Below are 23,037 nucleotides of genomic sequence, written 5' to 3'. Positions count from 1 at the left end.
TCATCATTAGTCATTTAGGTCAACATTGGATCATTCAGAGATCCTCACTGAACTTCTGGAGAGAGTTTGCTACACTGAAACTAAAGGGGCTGAATAATTTTGCATGCCCAATTTTTCAGTTTTTTATTTGTTAAAAAAGTTTGAAATATCCAATAAATTTCGTTCCACTTCATGATTGTGTCCCACTTGTTGTTGATTCTTCACAACAAATTACAGTTTTATATCTTTATGTTTGAAGCCTGAAATGTGGCAAAAGCTCGAAAAGTTCAAGGGGGCCGAATACTTTTGCAAGGCACTGTATATGGATGATCATATCTGTGAGGGCTAAAATGCGTTAGTGCGCCACCTACATTTCAGAGCTGTACATTGTGAAGGAATGTTCTTGCTGCCATCTAGTGGAATTACTTTTTCATTTGGGGGTTTTCTGAAAAATTAGACAACATTTTTGCAATTAGTCCACAGTATGTGTGAATGGTGAGCTTTTCAATTTGAGTGTGAAAAATTGCAGGCGGCAGCCCAAAAATGCAGCAGAGTTTTTAACTCAGAAATGTGGAAGAGGGCTCTGGAAGACTATGAAGAAGAGTCAAATTATGCTGCCAACCAGCAGTCTATATGCGTTTGCTTTCAAATGAAATTTGCGGTGGTGGGGCTTGGTGGAGTTTCCTCAGACAGTGTGTGTGGGGGGCCAAGACCACGAACAAAGTGGTGTTAAACAGACAGTGGTCAAAAAGAAGCCCAGAAGTGCTTCACGCTGGTGTAATAAAAGTGTAAGGTTATTCTTTTTGGCAGATTAGGACAGACAGCCAGGAGAAGCAAGAGTTGCCAGCCTTCTCCCCAGACAAAAACACCTTTCTCTGGGCACAGGAGCTGGTGGTCTGGCCTTCAGTCAAAGAAGTCTGTGTAGACCAAAATTTCATTCACGTTTGATGGGAGACTGTTTTGTCTAAAACATGCTACGTGCATTTGTAATTTTTGGAAAGTGCCAGGAGTTCTAAGTAAATGGACTGAAGTCTGAAACTCAATGAAATTTTAAGAAAGCCGCAGGATTTTTGATTCTTTTACTTTTTTGTAATATGGCAGTTCATTTTCCGTAAATGTATACAAGCAGAGCTTATTCGAAATATATGCAAAAACAAATCATGAAAAACTGTTTTATTTAAAAACATTTTAGGTTTTTATGTGCTTGAAAATGTAAAAAATAAATAAATAAATAAATGTAAAAAGTGGTATTTCTTTTATAATAAATAAACCTATTTCAAAAAAATGTGTTACAAAAGTTTACTGTTTCAGTTCTAAAACAGAATCATCCATAAATCTTGCAATACTCCAATAGTCCTTTAGTTTAGAGTTTAGTAATACCCAAGATGATATCTTACCTGTCTGGTACAAACAGTTGAGTATAAAAATCTTAATGGCCTTTTTACAATCTCTTAAACGAATATATACAAGTGGTCCCTAGTGAGGAACCTTTGAAAGACAAGTTTATTAATTTTGGATAGATAATGCATCTGCTGTTTTTGTGACTCATAAACTTTCCAGCTGGATTTGAAGAGTCTTTTCTCTTGCGATTTACCTCTCCTGGTCATGAGGACTTTCTCCTTGTTGTGAAGTCTTCACAATCCTTTTCTTACCATGATTCTTTAAACACACTTATGTATTATTACAGACACATTTTCTGTCATTTTGTGATAGTCAGGACATCTTTCTACCCCTACGAGTAAGTTGTCCAAAGCATACTTGGCCTGATGGGAGGTCGTATAACTGTCCTCACTTTCAGGGTGCTGTTAGCAGACACAGTTTCTTGCATTGCATGGTGTGTGGCTGGGACTTGTGAAATGGTAGGCCAGGACCACATTTCCGTTTCCAGGGTTTTTAAGGAGTGGTCCAGATTGTCTGTGCTTTCTCCGTCATCTGAGGTTGTGATGTCTGCCAATCCAAAGGCAGTTTGATTGACATGGTGGACTGAATGTTTGGCAAATTAAAGGAGTAGTTATCATTTATCCACCCTTATGTCGTTCCAAACTTGTATTGCTTTGTTTATTCCTTGGAACACAAAAGGAGACATTTTGAAGAATGTATTGGTCACTCTTTTCCATGCAATTGCTATGAATGGGGACTGGAACTTTCAAGCTCCACAATGAACGCAAAAGCACTATAAAGGTATCATAGCAGTGGTCCGAATGAATTGTACACCATATTCCAATTCATATGATAGCTTTGGGTGAGGAACAGACTGAAAAGTAATTCACTGAGCAAGCTGTTAACTCAAGAACTGCTGTGACCAGATCATTGAATTAGTAAGTTTAAAAATTAATCAGGGGTGCGTTTCCCAAAAGCATAGTTTGCCAAATATGGTCACAAGTTCCATCCTTACCAACATAGTTAAACAATTTGGTTTTGCAGAAAGAGGTATTCTGCACAGATGATGTGTCCATGTTAATGCATAAGTGAAGTTCTTATATGTTTTTGAAGAGTTCCATGTGTGAATATGCTCAAGTGTGCCGGGAGAACCCCGACATCTGATGTGGAGAGACATGCCACATTGCAGCACAGTCATCTGTCACATATAGTACTTGCAGCTTTTGTGACTTGAGCAGCTTTTGCGCATTAAACAGCTTCATGAAGTATGTGTAAATGAGGTATTATTTGATATCCTCAGAAGTTATCACTCCACCCCCTGCATAACATCATTAACGACAGCTCTATGTTATTGGACCATCGTTATAACGGCTCCTGAATGTTTTCTCCAGACCAGAAAAAACCACGCTTCAACTGATGCCTTCGATGTCTTCTTTATTTAATGTCTTTCTCTCAAGAATCAGGACAATCAACATCACAAACATCAAATGGACACCGTGAAAAAACTGAAAATAAACCAAAATTACAATCAAATTCGTGATGAAGTGATTTTGCCATGACGTCGTTCGATATTAAGCTTATTAAATTGAAATCAATACACACAATATCTTAAATTATAAATAAACGATAACCAATATATACAAACATACCGTGTGCCTTCCAATCAGGATTCAGGAGACATTAGGAGACATTTTCTGACCAAACACTCTTCTCAATTTTACACCTCTTAATTCGTGTGCAACACCTCATGTTTCTCAGCTTCTTCTCAGAGTTCACGCAAATAATCAAATCACATGACCAGTACGTCTTATGTCACTAATTTTCTCCAGTAGGTGTCACTATTGCCAAACTATCATGCAAATCAAATACAATTCTAAAATAAGTATTACACAACATTTATAAAACAAACAAAAAAAAAAAAACTTTCAAAAGATGATGAATATTCAGCAAGAAAATACACTATCTGCGACAGCTACACTGCCACCAAAATTACAAGGATTTATGTCAGTAATATTTCGATCCAATTAAATAAATCCTGCAATTTTCCTATAAGATTTTACTTAACTTTCATTCATCTTTCAACACTTTCACAACCAGTGTTATTTTACCTTTATTTGAATTAAACTATTTTAGATGTCAAAACTAATTCGTCTAATCCCATTTTGAGATTTCACTCATATTTTAAGAGTTGTTTTCAACTATTACTACTAATTTTTGGATCGGACGCTCCAAAAGGGATATGGGTGTCAATCGCTCACCCTTTTTTCCTAACTTACTTTGTCCCATTTGGAGTTTAACCTCCATTCATTTCTGGGAACATTGTCCTCTTTGAGAATTACTACATCTCCAACATGAACATTTCTTCTAGGCGTGTGCCACTGCTGTCCGAGGCTTACGTTTGCAAGGTATTCTTTGCGCCATCTGCTCCAAAACTGTTAGACAAGTACTGCACTCTCCTCCATCTTTTCCTAGCGTACAAATCTTCACGGACAAATTTGCCAGGAGGAGGAAGAGGCACTGAGGTCTTCATCGTGAGCAGATGATTAGGCGTCAAAGGCTCAACACTCTTTGGGTCATTTATTGTGTTAGTGGTAAGCGGACGACTATTTACAACCCTAAGCAGTTCAGTCTGGAGGATGGGATCAAGTTGGTATAACTTGTTATTCTTTGGCAGCTTAGCAGGGTTTTGACTAAGCAATTTCAGTTCTTCTTCAAAGGCTTCTCTTTGTGATGCCTTGATGAGCACAAGAGCTGCTTTCTTTATCTCCTCTACACTAATGAACCCTGACTTGTCTTTGTTTACCAGTCTTTTGATCCTAGCAATAGTATGGAGGCCTGTATTCCAATCTGAGAATCTTGAGAGTCTTTCAAGGAAGCTACCTCTTACGCAGGCATCTGTTTTCAGGACCTTTACCTCAGGGTCACCTACAAGAAGCACTGGGGATTTTTCATGAGTGCTAATCTCTCGTTCCCATAAGAACTTGGGACCTATCAACCAACTTGAGTCCATTAGGTCTGCCACCTTGAGACCCCTAGATGCACAGTCTGCAGGATTTTGACTTGTTTCCACGTAGAACCATTGTCTTGGATCTGTAGAGTCTCTTATCTTCTGTACACGATTAGCTACAAAGACATGAAAGTGCGAGCTTCGTTCTTGATATACCCTAGCACTACCTGGGAATCAGTCCAGAAAAACTCCTCATTTACCTTCAGATCAAGCTCTTCCCTAAGAACATGACTTACTGCCGCAGAAACTGTGGCTGCGGTCAGCTCAAGGCGTGGTATGCTGAAAACCTTCGTAGGGGCTACTCTGGCCTTACCCATGACCAGTGCACAATGTACTTGTTCATCAGCAACAATCCTGATGTATGAACACTGCCCATAACCCTCACTGCTAGCATCTGAAAAATGATGCAGCTCTATTTTCTGAATTCTGCCTATATTTCCAGGAATTAAGCATCTTGGTATTTTAACCTTTTGGAGATTCTCCAAGTCATGTATCCATGTATCCCACTTTGGCTTCAGATCAGAGGGAAGAGGTTCATCCCATCCTACCCCTCGTTTGCACATCTCCTGGAGCACTCTCTTCCCAGTCAAGATATAGGGAGTGAGAAAACCTAATGGGTCGTACACACTTGCAACAACTGACAGAATTCCTCGCCGAGTGGCAGCCTTTTCATTAAGGTCAACTTTAAATGAGAATGTATCAGTCTCTATGTTCCACTTTACTCCCAGTACACTCTGCATTGGAAGCTCATTGTAGTTTAGATCTACATCCTTCACTACACTGGCACGTTCGCTCTCTGGAATTGCACTCAAGACTTCTCTGCTATTAGACACAAACTTGTGTAAACGCAGTTTTCCCTTAGCCAAGGTTTCTTGTGCTTCACTAACCAACTTGTTGGCCTTCTCGATGGAATCAACACTGACAAGTCCATCATCCACGTAGAAATGTTTGCGAATGAAGCTCGCTGCCAGTGGGTAGTCCCTTTCATATTTGCTGGCAAGATATTTCATGCCGTAGTTTGCACAACCCGGAGAGGATGCAGCTCCAAAAATATGCACTCGCATGCGGTATTCCTTGGGTTCCCTTTCGGTGTTCCCTTCTTCCCACCATAGAAATCTCAGGAAATCACGATCATCTGGACTGACGTGAAAGCGGTGGAACATCTTCTCCACATCACAAACAATCGCAATCTGATACTCACGAACTCTGCACAAAACTCCTGTTAGAGCATTTGTTAAGTCTGGACCTGTGAATAAGTGGTCATTTAAAGATGTACCTTCAAATTTGGCGGAGCAGTCAAATACCACTCTTATTTTTTCTGGCTTCCTGGGATGGTACACCCCATGGTACGGAATGTACCATGCTTTGCCTTCTTTTGGTGAGGCATCTGCTTCTTCGGCATCACCATCTCTAAAGACACTATCCATAAATCTCACATAGTCTTCTCTGTACTTGGGATTTCTCGCCAGTTTTCTTTTCAAATGTTTCAAATGAACCGTAGCAAGCTGCTTATTATTCGGTAATTGAGGACGCTCTCTGAAAGGTAAGGGCATTTCTACATGTCCTTCTTTGTTGTGTTGAGTCATTTCATCCAACTGTTGAAGAAATTGAATGTCCTCCTGAGATATTGTCTTTTCTCTCGAGTCTGTATCCCGAACTTCTGCTTCTAACGTCCTGATTACAGCAGCAGGTGTGATTGCTGGGAGTTCCTTCACAGAAATGCGATGACAGAACCCCACTACATTTCTAGAGCAAGTATGGGGTGTTATGGATCCCACTATACTCCAGCCTAAGTCCGTTTTGACTGCGTATGGTTCGTGATCCTTCCCTGATATCACTTGGGTTGGCTTCAGAGCCCTTGGACAATCAAAGCCAATTAGAAGCCCTACAGGACAATTCAACAAATCTGGCATCTTGTCTGCAACACTGAGCAGGTGCATCCATTTCTGAGCTTTTTTACAAGTAGGAATGCAATCTCGTTCCAAGGGAATGTATTCTCGAGTGTATACGGGTGGCAACTCGATGTACTCTTGCAGACTAAAACCTCTCAATCTTAGTCCAACTACTCTCTGACAATTCTCTATTGAAGCTCTATCAGTCATTGTGGACAGCTTTAATTTCACAGGTTCTGTGTTTGCTTGTAGTTTATCACAGATGTCTTGATTGATAAATGTGTTACTGCTCTGCGTGTCCAGCAATGCGTAGGCTAAAATCTCTGTGCTGTCCTTATAAGCACAAGAGAGCCATACTGGAACAATCATCGAAGTGTGATTACCATTATCCATCTCCACACTGCATAAGCTAGTAGAAGCCCTTTCATCAGGTGAAGCTTCCAGCTTTCCTCCTTGAGAGCATTCTTCATGAAGTGGAGAGGGGTGACTCTGCCTGCAGATGTTGCAAGTAGCTCGCTTTCTACAGTTTTTAGAGACATGGCCGACTCTGAGACAACCAAAGCACATCTTGTTGTTGATGACAAACCTTTTCTTCTCCTCAAGAGGCATTGCCGCAAACCTTTCACATTTGTATATAAAATGATTTTGCTGACAGCATAAACATTATATTTGTCTATTATCCTGAGTGACAGAAGGGCTTAGTTTGGAGCCTTTCTCTCTTTCCAATGCACTCCTTGCAATGGGTTTAACATTTTGTGTCAGAGCACTGGCCTGGAGACATTTCTGCTCCTTGCCAGACTTTTCATCTGCATGTTTTAAAGCAAGCAGAGAGGAAACAGGATTACATGCAATACGTGCCTCCTCTGCCACAAAGTCTGAAAACTCAGTGAAGCTTGGGTATGGCTTCTCTTCATCTAATGCTTTAGTGACATACCTATTCCAGCGAGTTGTTATCCAGTCAGGAAGTTTCTGAAGCAACTTCTGGTTTTCTTCACAATCGTCCAAAACCCTCAAACCATGTACATGAGGCATTGCATTTTTGCAAGAGACGAGGAAATCACTAAACTCCCTTAATTTCAGTGATTCTTTGGGTCCATGTTTTGGCCAGTTATTTAGCTTTGTTCTAAATGCTCTTTGAACTACAATGGGGTGCCCATAACGTTTGTTCAGGACATCCCAAGCTTGTGTGTATGCATCCTCATCACTCCTATAAAATGTTCCCTCTAGTACACTAAGCGCATCTCCACTTAACTACCTTTTCAGATAGAACAACCGATGTGCTGGGCTTGTACAGTTTGTTTTGATCAAAGCTTTAAAGCAGGTGCACCATTCAGTGAACTTCAGTGGGTCACCTGTAAATGTGAATGGCTCTGGAGCTGGAAGTTTAGTCATTGCCAGGGATTCTTTTAGTGCTTTCACTAACAAGACCTCATCTACTCTTTTCTCTAGCTCATTTTTAGAGCAAAGTTGAGCTAAAGTTTCTTGGGAAACCTTGATGCATGAAGGGTTTTTGTGGTGCAGTGTAAGCTGACTTGGAGGCATAGTGCTTCTTTCTTTAGCATCACCTATTTCAGCATTCAATCTTGATTCCTCTTCTGCATACACAATGTATTCAGCTTCAATTACTTCAAGCTTCCTTTGCTCCTCCAGCATTTTTAACCTCTCTTGTTAGGCTAATACCTCTTTTCTTTGAGCTGAGATTTCGTTTTCTCTCTTTAGTTCAGCATGTTTCGCAGCTAAGCTTGCCGCTGCTTCCGCCCTTTTTGCTGACAGATGACTTCCCTGCTGACTATCTCTTTCAGCTCTCAACACAGTTGATCCATAAACTGACCTGGCATCATCTCTTTGCAGTAACTGAAGGAGTGTTTCTTTTACAGCTTCAGCATCAAACTCCTTTGTGCCAACTTCTGAGCAACGTCCTTTCAGTAGTGCAGTTATTTCACTAGTAACTGAAGTGCAGCTATCCATTCTCTTTCTTATATCTTGAGATGGGACGTTCAGTGCACAAATACTCTCATATATTTGTTTTAACTCTGCTTCTCGTTTCTCTGCCGTCACAATCATATCATCTAACTCGGTTTTAGAGCACTCTTCTTTCAGTTTAGATCTGATAAATTGAGCTTCAGCTTTAAAGTTTAAGTATGTGAACATAAACTTCCGTTCTCTTTTTGCCAACTCGTCACGCCTAAACTCAAGCATTTTATCTGTTGGATGCCTTTCTCTTTCTGATCGCCTAACTTCTTGCTCAATTCGTGATGATGATACCTGTAATCTCGTCTTATTAACTTCCAGATCTGCATTAATTTCAGCTAAGCGTTCTTCATATTTTTCTCTATCAGAGGCATCAATTTCTGTTTCTAATTTCCCCTCTAATTGTGCCTTTTCTTCAAGAGCTTGAATCACTTGGTCTAAGACACAAATGTCTGATCTATTTTGATCCATGTCCGTAACTTGCTGTAAACCACACTATTAATAAGCTTTAAACACTGATAACAAGCTGTAATGCATGTGGAAATTGCACAATGTTAATTGGAATGTTAAAATGGAAATTAAACAAGTTACACACTTCTATCAATTTAGAAAATTATCAAATGCAAATATTTGTTTCAACCATATGCACAATTTCAACTAGAATCAATGTTAAGGCAACCAAGAAATGACATTTCAAGTTGAAAAGATACAGTCTGACCTGCAAATCCAAAAGTAGCAACTCTTATTGACAAACTCGATTGTCCGAAAAACATCGCAACGTTGCCGCCTTGTGGCTGTTCGTCGTCACTGCAGCAATTTCTTCTTGCGTTGCACTTTAGCACGGCAAGGAATGCAGTCACGTGAAACGCAATAGAGTTTCAATGCGACGAAATCGCGTTGCTCTATTGAATAGAGACGTCTTCACTTTCACCAATGGCTGCAGTTTTCTACCGGGGTCGACTGTAGTAGGCTCTTCACATCGAGGTCTGGCGATCTTTCCTTTTCCACGATGAACTCTTGCACTCTTCCAGGCAGGGCGAATGCACGTTTTTTCACTATAACGGCTCCTGAATGTTTTCTCCAGACCAGAAAAAAACACGCCTCAACTGATGCCTTTGATGTCTTCTTTATTTAATGTCTTTCTCTCAAGAATCAGGACAATTAACATCACAAACATCAAATGGACACCGTGAAAAAACTGAAAATAAACCAAAATTACAATCAAATTCGTGATGAAGTGATTTTGCCATGACGTCGTTCGATATTAAGCTTATTAAATTGAAATCAATACACACAATACCTTAAATTATAAATAAACGATAACCAATATATACAAACATACCGTGTGCCTTCTTAATCAGGATTCAGGAGACATTCTCTGACCAAACACTCTTCTCAATTTCGTGTGCAACACCTCATGTTTCTCAGCTTCTTCTCAGAGTTCACGCAAATAATCAAATCACATGACCAGTACGTCTTATGTCAGTAATTTTCTCCAGTAGGTGTCACTATTGCCAAACTATCATGCAAATCAAATACAATTCTAAAATAAGTATTACACAACATTTATAAAACAAACAAAAACAAAAAACTTTCAAAAGATGATGAATATTCAGCAAGAAAATACACTATCTGCGACAGCTACAATCGTGGTTCGAACAACATATTTACAGGGTTTTGGGAAACAGTCATCACTTGCTAGTTAATTTTTCCAACAATGCATCGTACAGAAAATGCATTTTGATTTGTGAATGAATCATTCAAACAATCATTCCAAGTTTATTAATCAGATCAGTCGGTTCATTCAAAAGAACTGACTCAAAAGAACATTTTGTTGAGGAATGTTGAATGCGCCAAGAAAGGTGTCAATATTTTGGCCTCTTCCTCACAGAATGCTATTGAATGGCTTCAGAAGACTTGGAATTGGTGCTTTTATATCCTTTTTGAAGCTTAAAAGCTCCCCATTCACTGTAATTGATCGGAAATAGGGATCTGCACATTCTGCAAAATGTCTCTTTCTGTGTTCAACCAAACAGATGTCATACAGGTTTGGTATAACATGAGGGTGCATAAATGAACTGTTCATTATTTGTCATCTTATATAGACCCTCGGGGTGAGGATCACCTCTACAGCTTCATTCAGAAAAAAATATGCATCATACACAGCAGAGGGTGTAGCATTTGAGTTTTGCTGCATTGCGGCCTGTCCCGACATAGCGGTTCTTCTTGGGCAGCAGCAGAATAAAGGACACAGCCAGTGACACATGGTAGAAACTGTGGACATAAGCGTAGTCCCATTCCTACAGGAGTAAATTAGTCATTTACCCAAACAAGCTTTTATATAATAAAATGTGCATTGTCTTCTCTCAGTGAAGCTGCACATATATACAGTATATATATATGTGTGTGTGTGTGTGTGTATATATTACCTCAAAATAGAAGCGAAGCACCAAAGCAAGAGCACCAAAACAGCATCCTGGCCCCACTTGTTGAGTGTAAACACTTTTATCTGGATAAAGTCCTTTCTTTTCCTTCATTTTTTGTAACTGAAACAAAGAAAAACTAATATTGTAAAACCTTGTGATTGCATTTGTGGCACAGTGCACAATGAAGTGTCCATGTTGGCAATTAAACAGAGCAAAATATAGTTCCTCATCAATTTGGGACTTTTTGCAGACCTAAAACATGTAATATATTCACTGTAAGAGCAGATGAGCTGCACCTGATGCTTCTCAAACTCACCCATTTGACTGTTATCATTAAAACAGCTGTTCCAATGGGGCCAGAGTAGATGCCGTAGCCCCAGCGGTCCTGGTAGATCCTCACAGCCGCAGTTAGTACCCCAAACATGGTGAGTGCTGAGCGCTTTGGTTCATCAAAATCTCCCAGCGCTGGATGAGTGTTAGAGAATTGATCATATACAGTATTCATTGCATGACACAGTGGAATGCGAGACATAAACACTTGTCATATTGTTAACACTGCCTAGTAAAATAATATTTTAAATATTTTTGCTAACTGTTTGACCATGTAGGAGAACACCATGGAGTATTACACTATAAATGGCTTTACCGTTGTAATGATTATCAACTATTGCTGTACATTAGTTAAAAGTTCTGATCAATGTGAGTATAGGGGAGAAATTAATTATTTGATTAAATTTTGCACAGTAATTATATTTAGGTTATACAGTAGCAGATTGTTTTCTCACCTAGTAGTGTGACCCACATAGAGATAGCTGTGCCGTACACACTGAAGTACTCCAGAATCTCATACTTCATGAAACAGAGTATGGACAAGCCTGGTCCATCACACACATGGTAAATCTGAATACAGGTGGAGGGAATACTTGTAGTGATGTTCATATTTCACATGGCAAGTTTTAGAATTTTAAAGAAGAACATTTCTGGGTCGCTAATTAAATGCAAGCAAATCTATGACATTTGTACAGTAGGTCAGATTTCCTTGCTTCACACACAAGATACTCAGAAAAAAGGTGCTTTTTAAGGTACAAAGGTCTTCACTGGGTTGATAACCTCTAGGGGACCTTTTTGGGGGACCTTTTTGTACTTCTATAGTTAAAATGTGGGTACATTGTGTTAGGGGTATAACAGTCATGACCCAGACCAGATATGGAGAAAGAAAACCAGGAGTCAAGAAGTTCAATTAAAGAATCCAAAATTTACTGAAGAATAGTTTGCAGTGAAATTGGTACAGCCAGCGGCAAAGTCTCACGAGGAGATCGAAAGCTAACTCATACATTACACAAAATCTTACATCAATTATACCATTTGCAAGGAGTACATATTTCACTCCTGATTGGCTAACAGAGCATAAAGTCACAACATATAGATAGCTATAGCACATCAACATTAATCAAGCGCAATTGTCGTCCTGGCCCGAGATTTACATCTGAAGTGACCTCGCAGATGGTCTCGAGCGTCTTCGAGTCTGCCTGCTGTGTCTCCCTGGGTTCAAAACCTGGGTAGAAGATCAATACGCACACACGAAACACTGACGAACGACAGTGTTTCTCTGCGACTAAGGGAACCAGAGCACACATTTATCAGGTCATTTTAACCAAAACAGTGAGATAAGAAATATTCACCCCTCAGGCAAAGGAGAGGAAAGAAATAATAAGAGAAAATTTACACTTCTACTTATTCAAGTGCTATCACATAGGATTTTAAATCATATAATTAGTCATGGACAGGTAAAAATCAACCACAGAATACATCTGGAACATATGTTTAACATTCTCCCTGGTGTCTCATCTCAAGCTTATTCCCAAGACGATCTTCAAGTCAGCCTCCGTGCAGAACAGAGAGAGAGGCTTCAAGGAATGTGCATGAAATCAAAAATTAACTCTTAACACACATATGATTCAGCGTATATTTCAGTTATGCATAAGAAAAATAAAATTGATTATGTGATCATGCATATAGTTAATTCATCATTTTATTAAAGAAGTTAAGCAACAGAATATAGATAGATATTGATATAAAAGGATATATATATGTATTGATATATCTGAAGAGACAAGGGATTTCGACCCTCACCCTTCAGTTGCACCCAAAGGGCCTGTTGTGTACCTTTAAAGGTACATTTATACTGTATGTTTTATTCCTCTGGGAACAAAATTGTGTACGTTTTTGTCTCCTTAAGTTTGAAAGAATGTACCTAAAACAAGAGTACCACCCCTTTAACCCTATAAAGCCGTTTGTATCATATATGATACACAACATTTGACAGCTTCTGTTTCACTCTTTGTTCAAACTGAGGATGTTTATGGCACCATCTAGTGGTTATTTGTGAAAAAGTGGTTTCAATGTTTATATCGATCTATTTAAATTGGCGGCAGACAGTGACTCTTATGTTGTGATAAATGACAGCTTATTTTAATAATGTGAAAGTGACAGTAATGATTATATTGTTACTGATATTTAAAAATGAGTATTTGCTGAATTTAAGCAACTTTACTGTTTGGTAATTATTTTTATATTATTTTATTGAAACCCCCCTTTGAAATCCATGTTTCAAATGTAATACAACAGGTATATCTCTCATTCACCATTACATTAAATTACATTCATTCCCACAACATAAAAAAATAAAAATCACAGAGCTTCAAAACTTATATATTTAAAGTGTCAACTAATATTTCTGTATATTTTCATATATGCAGCCAGCTCTGTCATTATAAAGATCTCATTATTTTACATTATACGTTATTACAAAGTCATCTTACTAAGTTCCTGATACTTAGCAAAATAAGTTTGACAATTTCCCTTTTTTAAATGTTAATATTAATAGTGTTTAATGCATAAAATGTATATGATAAAATGCTAATAATCAAACTAACCTTTTTTTTTTACACAGAAAAGGTTAGTTGATTTTATCACACTAAAATCATATTAACATGCATATTGTTTATGTCTTGTGGCTATATTATATATGAGTATTTTAATGTTTACGGATTGGCTCCATTCACTTCCATTGTAAGTGCTTCACTGTAACCCAAATTTCTCTTTTCTCTTTTTTTTTGTTGCAAGTCAAGATTAGTTTTTGTAGTTATCAATATTATGCCACAAATGTTGTCGGTTGAGCTTTTCTTGATGCCGGAATATTCCTTTAACAGTTTCTTTTTTCTGAGAGTGTATCATTGTAACGAATGAGGTCGGAGTCAGACAAGGGATGAGGATCCAAATGCGGGTTTATTTGATTGAAGGAAACAAACAGGCGTGAATAAACAAAACTACCACGATGGGCAAATGAAAACAAAACACGAAAACACAGGAACACGGGAACACAGGCATGGAATAAACAAAACTACCACGATGGGCAAATGAAAACAAAACACGAAAACACAGGAACTGGAACACGGGAACACAGGCATGGGAGCGAGCACAAACTACGTACAACAGCATTCAACGACAGACCAGGACTAAACCAAAACCCAGGATATAAATACAAAAACATGGGAAATAGGGGCCAATGAACAAACAGAACACAAACTAGGTGACAAAGTGATTAACAGAAACCAAAGGCAAATTAACAAGGGCAGGTGAAAACAATGAACAGTGAACGAGGGAAAACAAGACTATGGAGGTACAAGGGTGAAAAAAGTGAAAACTAAGGAATAACAAAAGTGACAAAATTACAAACAAAGGGCAACAGTGAGACAAGACAGGGTAACCGTTACATAGCCCCCCCCCCTCAAGGATCGGATACCAGACGATCAACAAAACTAAAAAAAACAGGAACAACTGACAAATGACAGGGGGCACAAAGGGCAGACAGGCAGTCCAGGGGGCAACGAGAGGCAGCCCGTCAGTCCGGGGGGCGACGAGGGGCAGGCAGGCAGTCCAGGGAGCAACGAGGGGTGGACAGGCAGGCCAAGGGGGGCACAAGGGACACGGAGACAGACAAAGGAGGGCGAGAGGGCAGATTAGCAGTCTCTGGGGGTGTGTGCTGGGAACCAGGTCGGGTGGCCTGGGAAGCTTCCACTGGGTAAGGGCGGGTTTAGGTGGACTGGGAGATGGCCGCAGAGCAGGGGCTGGTTCGGGGGGCCTGGGAGGTGGCCACAGGACAGAGGCCGGTTTGGATGGCCTGGGAGCTGGCCACAAGGCAAGGGCCGGTTCAGGGGACCTGGGAGGTGGCCATCGGACAGGGACAGGAGGCCTGGGAGGCAACCTCAGGACAGGGGCAGGTCCTGGAGGCAGAGCTGAGAGGGGCTCTGGAGACGAAGCTGTGGGAAGTTCTGGAGGCCCAGGAGGCGGAGCCAAGGGAGGCAGACCCATGGAAAGCTCTGGAGGAGCAGGAGGCAGAGCTGGGGGAGGCTCTGGGAGCTCAGGAGGCGGAGCTGAGGGAGGCTCAGGAGGCGGGGCTGAGGGAGGCTCAGGAGGCGGGGCTGAGGGAGGCTCGGGTGGCTCAAGAGGCGGAGCCCTGGAAGGCCTGAGAGGCGGAGCCCTGGAAGGCTCGAGAGGCTTGAGGGGTGGTGCCCTGGAAGGCTCGAGAGGCTTGAGGGGCGGAGCCCTGGTAGGCTCGAGAGGCTTGAGGGGCGGAGCCCTGGGAGGCTTGAGAGGCTTGAGGGGCGGAGCCCTGGGAGGCTCGAGAGGCTTGAGGGGCGGAGCCCTGGAAAGCTCGGAGGGCGGAGCTCTGGAAGGCTCGAGAGGCAGAGCCCCAGGAGGCTTGGGAGGAGCTCTGGAAAGCTCGGGAGGCTTGAGAGACGGAGCCCTGGAAGGCTCGAGAGGCTTGAGAGGCGGAGCCCAGGGAGGCTCGAGAGGCTTGAGAGGTGGAGCTCTGGGAAGCTCGGAGGGCGGAGCTCTGGAAAGCTCGGGAGGCTTGAGAGACGGAGCCCTGGAAGACTCGAGAGACTTGAGGCGGAGCCCTGGGAGGCTTGAGGGGCGGAGCCCTGGTAGGCTCGAGAGGCGGAGCCCTGGAAGGCTCGAGAGGCTTAAGAGGTGGAGCTCTGGGAAGCTCGGAGGGCGGAGCTCTGGAAAGCTCAGGAAGCTCGGAAGGCGGGGCTCTGGAAAGCCCAGGAGGCAGAGCTCGGGAAAGCTCAGAAGGCGGAGCTCTGGAAAGCTCGGGAAACTCGGAAGGCGGAGCTCGGGAAACTCGGAAGGCGGAGCTCGGGAAACTCGGAAGGCGGAGCTCGGGAAAGCTCGGGAAACTCGGAAGGCGGAGCTAGGGAAAGCTCGGGAAACTCGGAAGGCGGAGCTCGGGAAACTCGGAAGGCGGAGCTCGGGAAACTCGGAAGGCGGAGCTCGGGAAACTCGGAAGGCGGAGCTCGGGAAAGCTCGAAACTGGAAGGCGGAGCTCTGGAAAGCTCGGAAACTCGGAAGGCGGAGCTCTGGAAAGCTCGGAAACTCGGAAGGCGGAGCTCTGGAAAGCTCGGAAACTCGAAGGCGGAGCTCTGGAAAGCTCGGGAAACTCGGAAGGCGGAGCTCTGGAAAGCTCGGGAAACTCGGAAGGCGGAGCTCTGGAAAGCTCAGGAAACTCGGAAGGCGGAGCTCTGGAAAGCTCGGGAAACTCGGAAGGCGGAGCTCTGGAAAGCTCGGGAAACTCGGAAGGTGGAGCCCTAGAAGACTCGAGAGGTGCTGGCTCTAGGATGGGCATGACCACTGGCACTGGCTCTTGGACGGACCTGGCTACTGGTACTGGCTCTTGGACGGTCAAGGCTTCAGGCGCTGGCTCTTGGACGGTCGAGGCTTCAGGCGCTGGCTCAGGGACATCTGAGGCTACAGGCACTGGCTCATTGACGTTTGAGGCTACAGGCACTGGCTCATTGACGTTTGAGGCTACACGGCACTGGCTCACTGACGTCTGAGGCTACAGGCACTGGCTCGGGGACGGTCGAGGGCTCAGGCTCGCTCACAGTGACATGCGAGGGCTCTAGCTCGCTCACCGTGGCTGACGAGGACTCAGGCTCGCTCACAGTGACATGCGTGGGCTCTAGCTCGCTCACCGTGGCTGACGAGGACTCAGGCTCGCTCACAGTGACATGCGTGGGCTTTAGCTTGCTCACCATGACATGCGTGGGCTCTGGCTCGCGAGACCGGGCTGGCGCTGGCCGGGAGGCGGAAGCCCGTCTTCTCTCCTCCTCCGGCAGACGAGCGGGCGCGCTGACTCATGGAAGGCGACTGGCGACGCTGGAACGCTGTTCCTGGTCGGCGTGACTTCAGGCTCGCTGGCCAGGGCAGGCGTAGGCTCTGGCTTGCAGACCGGGGTAGGCGTGACAGGAGGAGCCCCGGACGGCTGAAGGGTCTCCACAGTGGGTGGAGAGGTAGGGTCCTTCTCGGCGAAGCCCACGGTGTACGGCGAGCCGCAGACCAGTAAGGTCGCCTCTAGGAAGTCGTGGAGAGTCCAATCACGCGTAGCCGGCGGCAAACGCTCCCTGAGCGAAACGTGTAAAGTGTCCCCGAAGAAAACCACCAGGGCTGAGTCCGGGAAGTCCGTGAACTTCGCCAGTGCGAGGAAGTCGCTGATGTGATCTTCAACAGGGCGGTCCTCTTGTTTGAGGCTGAGCAACCGGTAGTTGGCCCGAATAACCGCTGGATCCATTGTGTGGTCTATCGTTCTGTAACGAATGAGGTCGGAGTCAGACAAGAGATGAGGATCCAAATGCGGGTTTATTTGATTGAAGGAAACAAACAGGCGTGAATAAACAAAACTACCACGATGGGCAAATGAAAGCAAAACACGAAAACACAGGAACTGGAACACGGGAACACAGGCATGGGAGCGAGCACAAACTATGTACAACAGCATTCAACGACAGACCAGGACTAAACCAAAACCCAGGATATAAATACAAAAACATGGGAAAAAGGGGCCAATGAACAAACAGAACACAAACTAGGTGACAAAGTGATTAACAGAAACCAAAGGCAAATTATTAAGGGCAGGTGAAAACAATGAACAGTGAACACGAGGGAAAACAAGACTATGGAGGTACAAGGGTGACAAAAGTGAAAACTAAGGAATAACAAAAGTGACAAAATTACAAACAAAGGGCAACAGTGAGACAAGACAGGGTAACCGTTACAATCATTATGGGATAATATGGATTGTCAGGTTTTGCACAAATTCGTTAGTTGGCTTGATAGGTTCATAAAATCACTTAATAACTTTATATGTGCAAAGTATATATATATATATATATATATATATATATATATATATATATATATATATATATATATGTGATAATATCATTTGTCATTACTATTTTGTTTAATAATAATAATAATAATAATAATAATAATAATAATAATAATAATAAACACAGCTAAATAAAATAATTTTCACTAGTGGTCTTATATTTTTGCACCCCAATTTAAATTTAAAAGTCACTATAACAGATTAGATAAAACTTTGTATGTTCTTGTCTGGAAAATGTATTAAGAATATTAACTTTTAGGTCATAGACAGACAGATCTGCAGTTGTGCATTACACCATCAGTTGTTGTTCAGATTCAAGTTAAATAATCATTAGCACTTTAAAATTTTGTTCCATTTGTTAAAATGAGTTTGCATGACAATGAACATTGAATAAGACTTTCACAGCATTTATTAATCTTAGTTAATGTTAATTAAAAAATATAGTTAAAAAATGGAAAAATATATTGTTCGTTGTTTATTCATGACATCTAATGCATTAACTAATATTAAAAAATGAAAATTGATTGTAAAGTGTTACGAATGTATCAGCTTGAGGTTTGTGAACTTAACTGTCTACTTTGTAACTCATTGAATAGATGCATTCTAAAGTGCTGAACACAAGAACAATATTACAAATGACATTTAAACAGATGACACAAGCTATAAAGAGAGTGAATTCCATTTGAACTATATATAATTAAAATGGATACATTTGTAGGCGTTTTTAAAATGGACACATTCTCTTACCGCTGTGAAGAACATTGTGAAGAAATACACCATGGCCTCCATATGGAGGCCTCTCTTGGCGGCCACACTGGCTGCAGGCAGAAACACCAGACTGCTGATGGTGGGCAGCAACATCTTGGCAATAAACGCTCCCATTGCGACTGATACAACAGTCCTCTGAATTTCTGCAGACTTTAAGAAGCACTTAAGAGATGGTCTGCATGATTCTTACGGACAAATCTTTCTGAGAAGTGACAGAGAGAGTAAACAGTGACTCTCACACAATCTTGCTCTCCTTAGCTCAGACAAGCAGCTGGCTCTTTGGAGGATCTTTAAAGTTTAAACGGCCCAGTAGGGTCTGTGTTTGCATGGTCATCAGAACAGCAGCTGTCTGAATGGAGGACAGGGAGAGGCTTTGCTGTCATGTGGTGCTGTTCTGTTGCACATTTTAGGATTCTAAAACAACAGCAGAGGGATACAAAGTGAAGCCATTTATGGTGAACCTCAGGATCTTGTGTCACGTTCTGTGGAAGCAGAATCACAGACTAATCACAGTCTGACTATGCATACTTACCTGATATATGCTGCATATGCATAAAACAGTACCTCAAATGAGTATAATGTCAGAATAACATACTTTATGCTTTATGTACGGTCAAAAAGTAAGTTCCTCAAATTCAGTACATATTCTGAAAGTACGGTATTTTGGACGCAGCTGGAATCAACACTGTCAAGCGTTTCCCCATTGCCACGCACATTTTTCCTACAGCACAATTGGGCGTACAGTGAATTCTTTGAAATGTATTTTTTCTCATACTGGTCAGTCTGGGTGGCAGTGTGTTGAGTCTCAGAAGTTGAGTTTCTCATTGGTGAATCGATCCTCAGCAGTGGCTATAGAAACAACTGTCTCTTTTGGGCTATTGACATTGGCCTTGAGAAAGCACCTGTATGCGTCACTGCAAATTTGTGCTTGACGTGAATGTGGTTGTGAGGGTAGAAAAAATGTGAATGGTTAAGGTAAGGTGTAGCGTTGAGATGTTATGTTAGAGACCGGTGAGTCTTGCGTAGACCCATACCAGATGTACTGATATACTCAGAGCATAATGAATGTGTGAAGAGAACCCAAGAACAAGTTCTCACTTTATACTGGTCATGGTTCATGTGGTTGAAACTCCATGCTATATCTCTCTTGTTTCATGCAGCTGAAACATTAAATATTATGTCTGTACCCTCTCTTGTTAATTAACGTAGCCATTAAGTTACACGTGTACACTTAATGGCTACGTTGCAGAACTGCTAACTACAAAATCCAAAATAAAATCATGCTACTTGGTTACATTTTTAGTGTTTGCATAATTACTATGTTTTGCCTTTGTGAGGCAGCAGCCTATAGGTAACCTTTTTTCACATTCCAAACTGTTTTATACAATGGATAGTTGTCACCTTGGTTGCTGATTGATGAATACAATGTTTGAGCTGTCCTAAAATTATATAGAAGCAGCTATGATGCAGAAAACTGTTTAGCTACTGTGTACAGTATACATAGCTGTGGAGCACCCATGAACAATTGTTCTGTTTGTGATACATCACTGACTTTATCTTATAGCATAAAGATGGCATTTAATTAATTTCCTTTATAAAATAAAACTTTGAGGTTTTTCTTCAACTTAGGGCACTTTAAAGGAAATACAGTATTTCACCCAAAAAATGTAATTCTCTAATCATTTATGCACACTCATGCCATCCCAGATGTGTGTGACTTTCTTTCTTCTGTAGAACACAAACAAAGATTTTTAGAAGAATATTTCAGCTCTGTAGGTCCATATGATGCAAGAGAATGGGGTCCAAAACTGTGAAGCGCCAAAAAGTACATAAAGGCAGCATCAAAGTAATCCAGTGGACTCCATAAAAGACTCCAGTGGTTTAATCCATTTCCTCTGAAGTGATTCAATTGGTTTTGGTTGAGAACAGACTAAAATATAACTCTTTTTTTTTATACTATAAATCTAGACATCAGCAGTCTCCGCGGCAATCATGTCTTCAAGCTCGATTACACTTCATAGCGCTATATAGTGCTCTACGTATGCATCAAGCACTAGGAAGTGTAATCAAGCTTGAAATCAGATCATGCCTAGAGACTACAGTGACTAGATGTACATTGAAAAAGTAGTTACATTTTAGTCTGTTCTCACCGAAAATCGATTGGATCGCTTCAGAAGACATGAATTTTATGGATTACTTTTATGCTGACTTTATGTGCTTTTTGGAGATTCAAAGTTTTGGCCACTAATCACTTGCATTGTATGGACGTACAGAGCTGAAATATTCTTCTAAATGTTTTTGTTTGTGTTCAGCCGAAGATAGAAAGTCACACATCTGGGATGGTATGAGGTATTGTTAATTATAAGAGAATTTAAATTTTTGGGTGAACTATCCCTTTTAGCGCTGTGGATATCTAGACAGTAAAATCTAATTTTTATTCCACACTACATTTTTTTTAATAGTGGAAATGACATTTATGCATACTTAATACAAACTATTAAATAATATTTTCACACTTTTTGCATAATTACAGTTTGATTGGAAATAAAAATATCCTGCTCATAAGTTATGTTGACCTTGATTTTTCTTTGCTTTTTTCAAACATCAATTGTCCAAAATGTAATCTCAAGCATGCTCTTTGTGGAACTTTTGTCATCTTGGTTAAAAAGTACACTAACTTAAAAAAAAAAAAAAAAAAGTTATTAGGGGCAAAACTGTTTGATGTGGTGGAAATAATGGCACATCTGTGGGCAAACTGTATAAAAAAAAAAAAAAAAAAAGAATAGAATAGAATGGTATTACGTAGTAAAAACCAGTTGTTATAAAAACTCCACGAACAACACTAGCTGTGAATGTATTCCCTATTTAAGCTAGCACAGCATGTCTTACCATATTGCTAAAATTTAGTCTGCAAAACCTTCTCCGAATTCCCCAATTGACACCTTCACTAAATCCATTTAATTCATACTAATTGGCAGAAAACCAATGACAAATGACAAATTGTGCTAAATTTGCATGAAACAGATGTGATTTAGTTACGCTGCTCTAATTTAAGCAAGTATTATTGAATTTTAGCACAGTAAATGATTGCAAGATGGACTGTAACTTCTGTAAATCAAATATGTGTGCTGTTACAGTGCCATGGGATGATTTAAAGCTACAAATTTCAGAGACATGTTCATTGTCTTATTTCTGTCTTCTGTGGCTGTTTTGAAGTGGCTTTAACAACTCTCTGAAGAAGTCTTCACATAGTCCACAACAGTGAGGCAAGTCCTTGTTTTGTTATTTTGAGCGAGAGGGAGAGTCTTGCTATGGACTTTGTGGTCGGTCAGTCACAGCTGCTCTCTCTCCTCTCAGCTGTTGCACCTGCATGTGGAGCACAAAGGATGTAGTGTACTGAGAGAGAGACAGAGAGTTCCTCACGCCTGACATTCTCCAAGTGACTCTGAAACATGATTCTCTAAGAAACCAGAGAGAATGCCACCCTCATGCTTAGGATACAAATACATAGATATAATTCCAACTTTCTTGGTCAGTCGCTGTCCCTCTTAGTCAGTGAGGACTGCTAGGATTGGAATGAGGATTCACATTTAGGGTTGCATGCATGTGCCACATCATTGCTTTCACTCATCTTGCTTTGGCCACATTTAGGAGTAGCACTGCTGCTGAATTAGGATTTTTCACTTGATTTTAAGAATTCTGGCCTCTCTCGTCAACAAGGCATTTCCGTACGCAGAACTGTTGCTCACTGGATGTTTTTATTTTTGACACCATTGTGAGTGAACTCTTGAGATTGTTGTGCATGAAAATCCCAGGAGATCAGCAATTACAGAAATACTCAAACCAGCCCGTCTGGCACCAACAATCATGCCACAGTCAAAATCACTGAGATCACATTTTTCCCCATTCTAATGGTTGATGTGAACATTAAATGAGGCTCCTGACCCGTATCTGCATTATTTTATGCATTGCATTTCTGCCACACAATAGGCTGATCTGATAATCCCATGAATAAGTAGATGTACAGGTGTGCCTAATAAAGTGCTCAGTGAGTGCATATAGCAACAGTTTCTACTAAAAGCTTAAAGTTTAAATCAGCATGTCAGAATAGTTAATAAAAAAAATCTAAATTCTGTAATGTTTTGCTAACCCTAGTGTCATTCCAAACCCATATGATTTTCTTTCTTCTGCGAGACACAAAAGGAAATTATTTAATGAATGCCCCGTGCACGAGTTCAGTACAATGGCTGCACTTCAAGACTCACTTAAGTGTACATTAAGAAACTAAATATCATTAGGGCATGTCGCGAGAACCATGATGTTGTTACAGAACATAATGACGTTTGTTTATGAGATGCACAATTACCAGTGAGGTTC

At 41.2% G+C, this 23,037-nt stretch overlaps 1 protein-coding gene across 2 annotated transcripts; it reads right to left on the bottom strand.

Moving 5' to 3' along the window:
• Positions 1 to 1,872: 1,872 nt before the first annotated feature.
• LOC127633035 (protein myomaker-like) lies at positions 1,873 to 18,774 on the bottom strand. 2 transcript variants are annotated; one of them, XM_052111900.1, is made up of 7 exons: positions 18,640 to 18,774; positions 11,441 to 11,555; positions 10,972 to 11,120; positions 10,659 to 10,775; positions 10,392 to 10,529; positions 8,821 to 8,823; positions 1,873 to 1,926 (listed from the first exon to the last, which is right to left on the bottom strand). In XM_052111900.1, the coding sequence occupies exons 1-7, from the start codon at positions 18,772 to 18,774 to the stop codon at positions 1,873 to 1,875; spliced, it is 711 nt and encodes a 236-aa protein (XP_051967860.1). The 2 variants fall into 2 exon arrangements, with proteins under 2 accessions (XP_051967860.1, XP_051967868.1); XM_052111908.1 differs by lacking the exons at positions 1,873 to 1,926; positions 8,821 to 8,823 and having other exon boundaries at positions 10,304 to 10,529.
• Positions 18,775 to 23,037: the final 4,263 nt, after the last annotated feature.

The sequence above is a fragment of the Xyrauchen texanus genome, chromosome 3, assembly GCF_025860055.1.
Source record: "Xyrauchen texanus isolate HMW12.3.18 chromosome 3, RBS_HiC_50CHRs, whole genome shotgun sequence".
NCBI lineage: Eukaryota > Metazoa > Chordata > Actinopteri > Cypriniformes > Catostomidae > Xyrauchen > Xyrauchen texanus.
Note: the sequence above shows the minus strand (reverse complement) of the source record. Positions and strands in the feature narration are given on the sequence as shown.

Coding starts and splice junctions, on each gene's coding strand:
- LOC127633035 (XM_052111900.1), bottom strand. CDS start 18,774: ATGGGAGCGTTTATTGCCAAGATGTTGCTGCCCACCATCAGCAGTCTG. Junction 11,556..18,639: donor TCACAATGTTCTTCACAGCG/GTAAGAGAATGT, acceptor ACCTGTATTCAG/ATTTACCATGTGTGTGATGG. Junction 11,121..11,440: donor TATGTGGGTCACACTACTAG/GTGAGAAAACAA, acceptor ACACTCATCCAG/CGCTGGGAGATTTTGATGAA.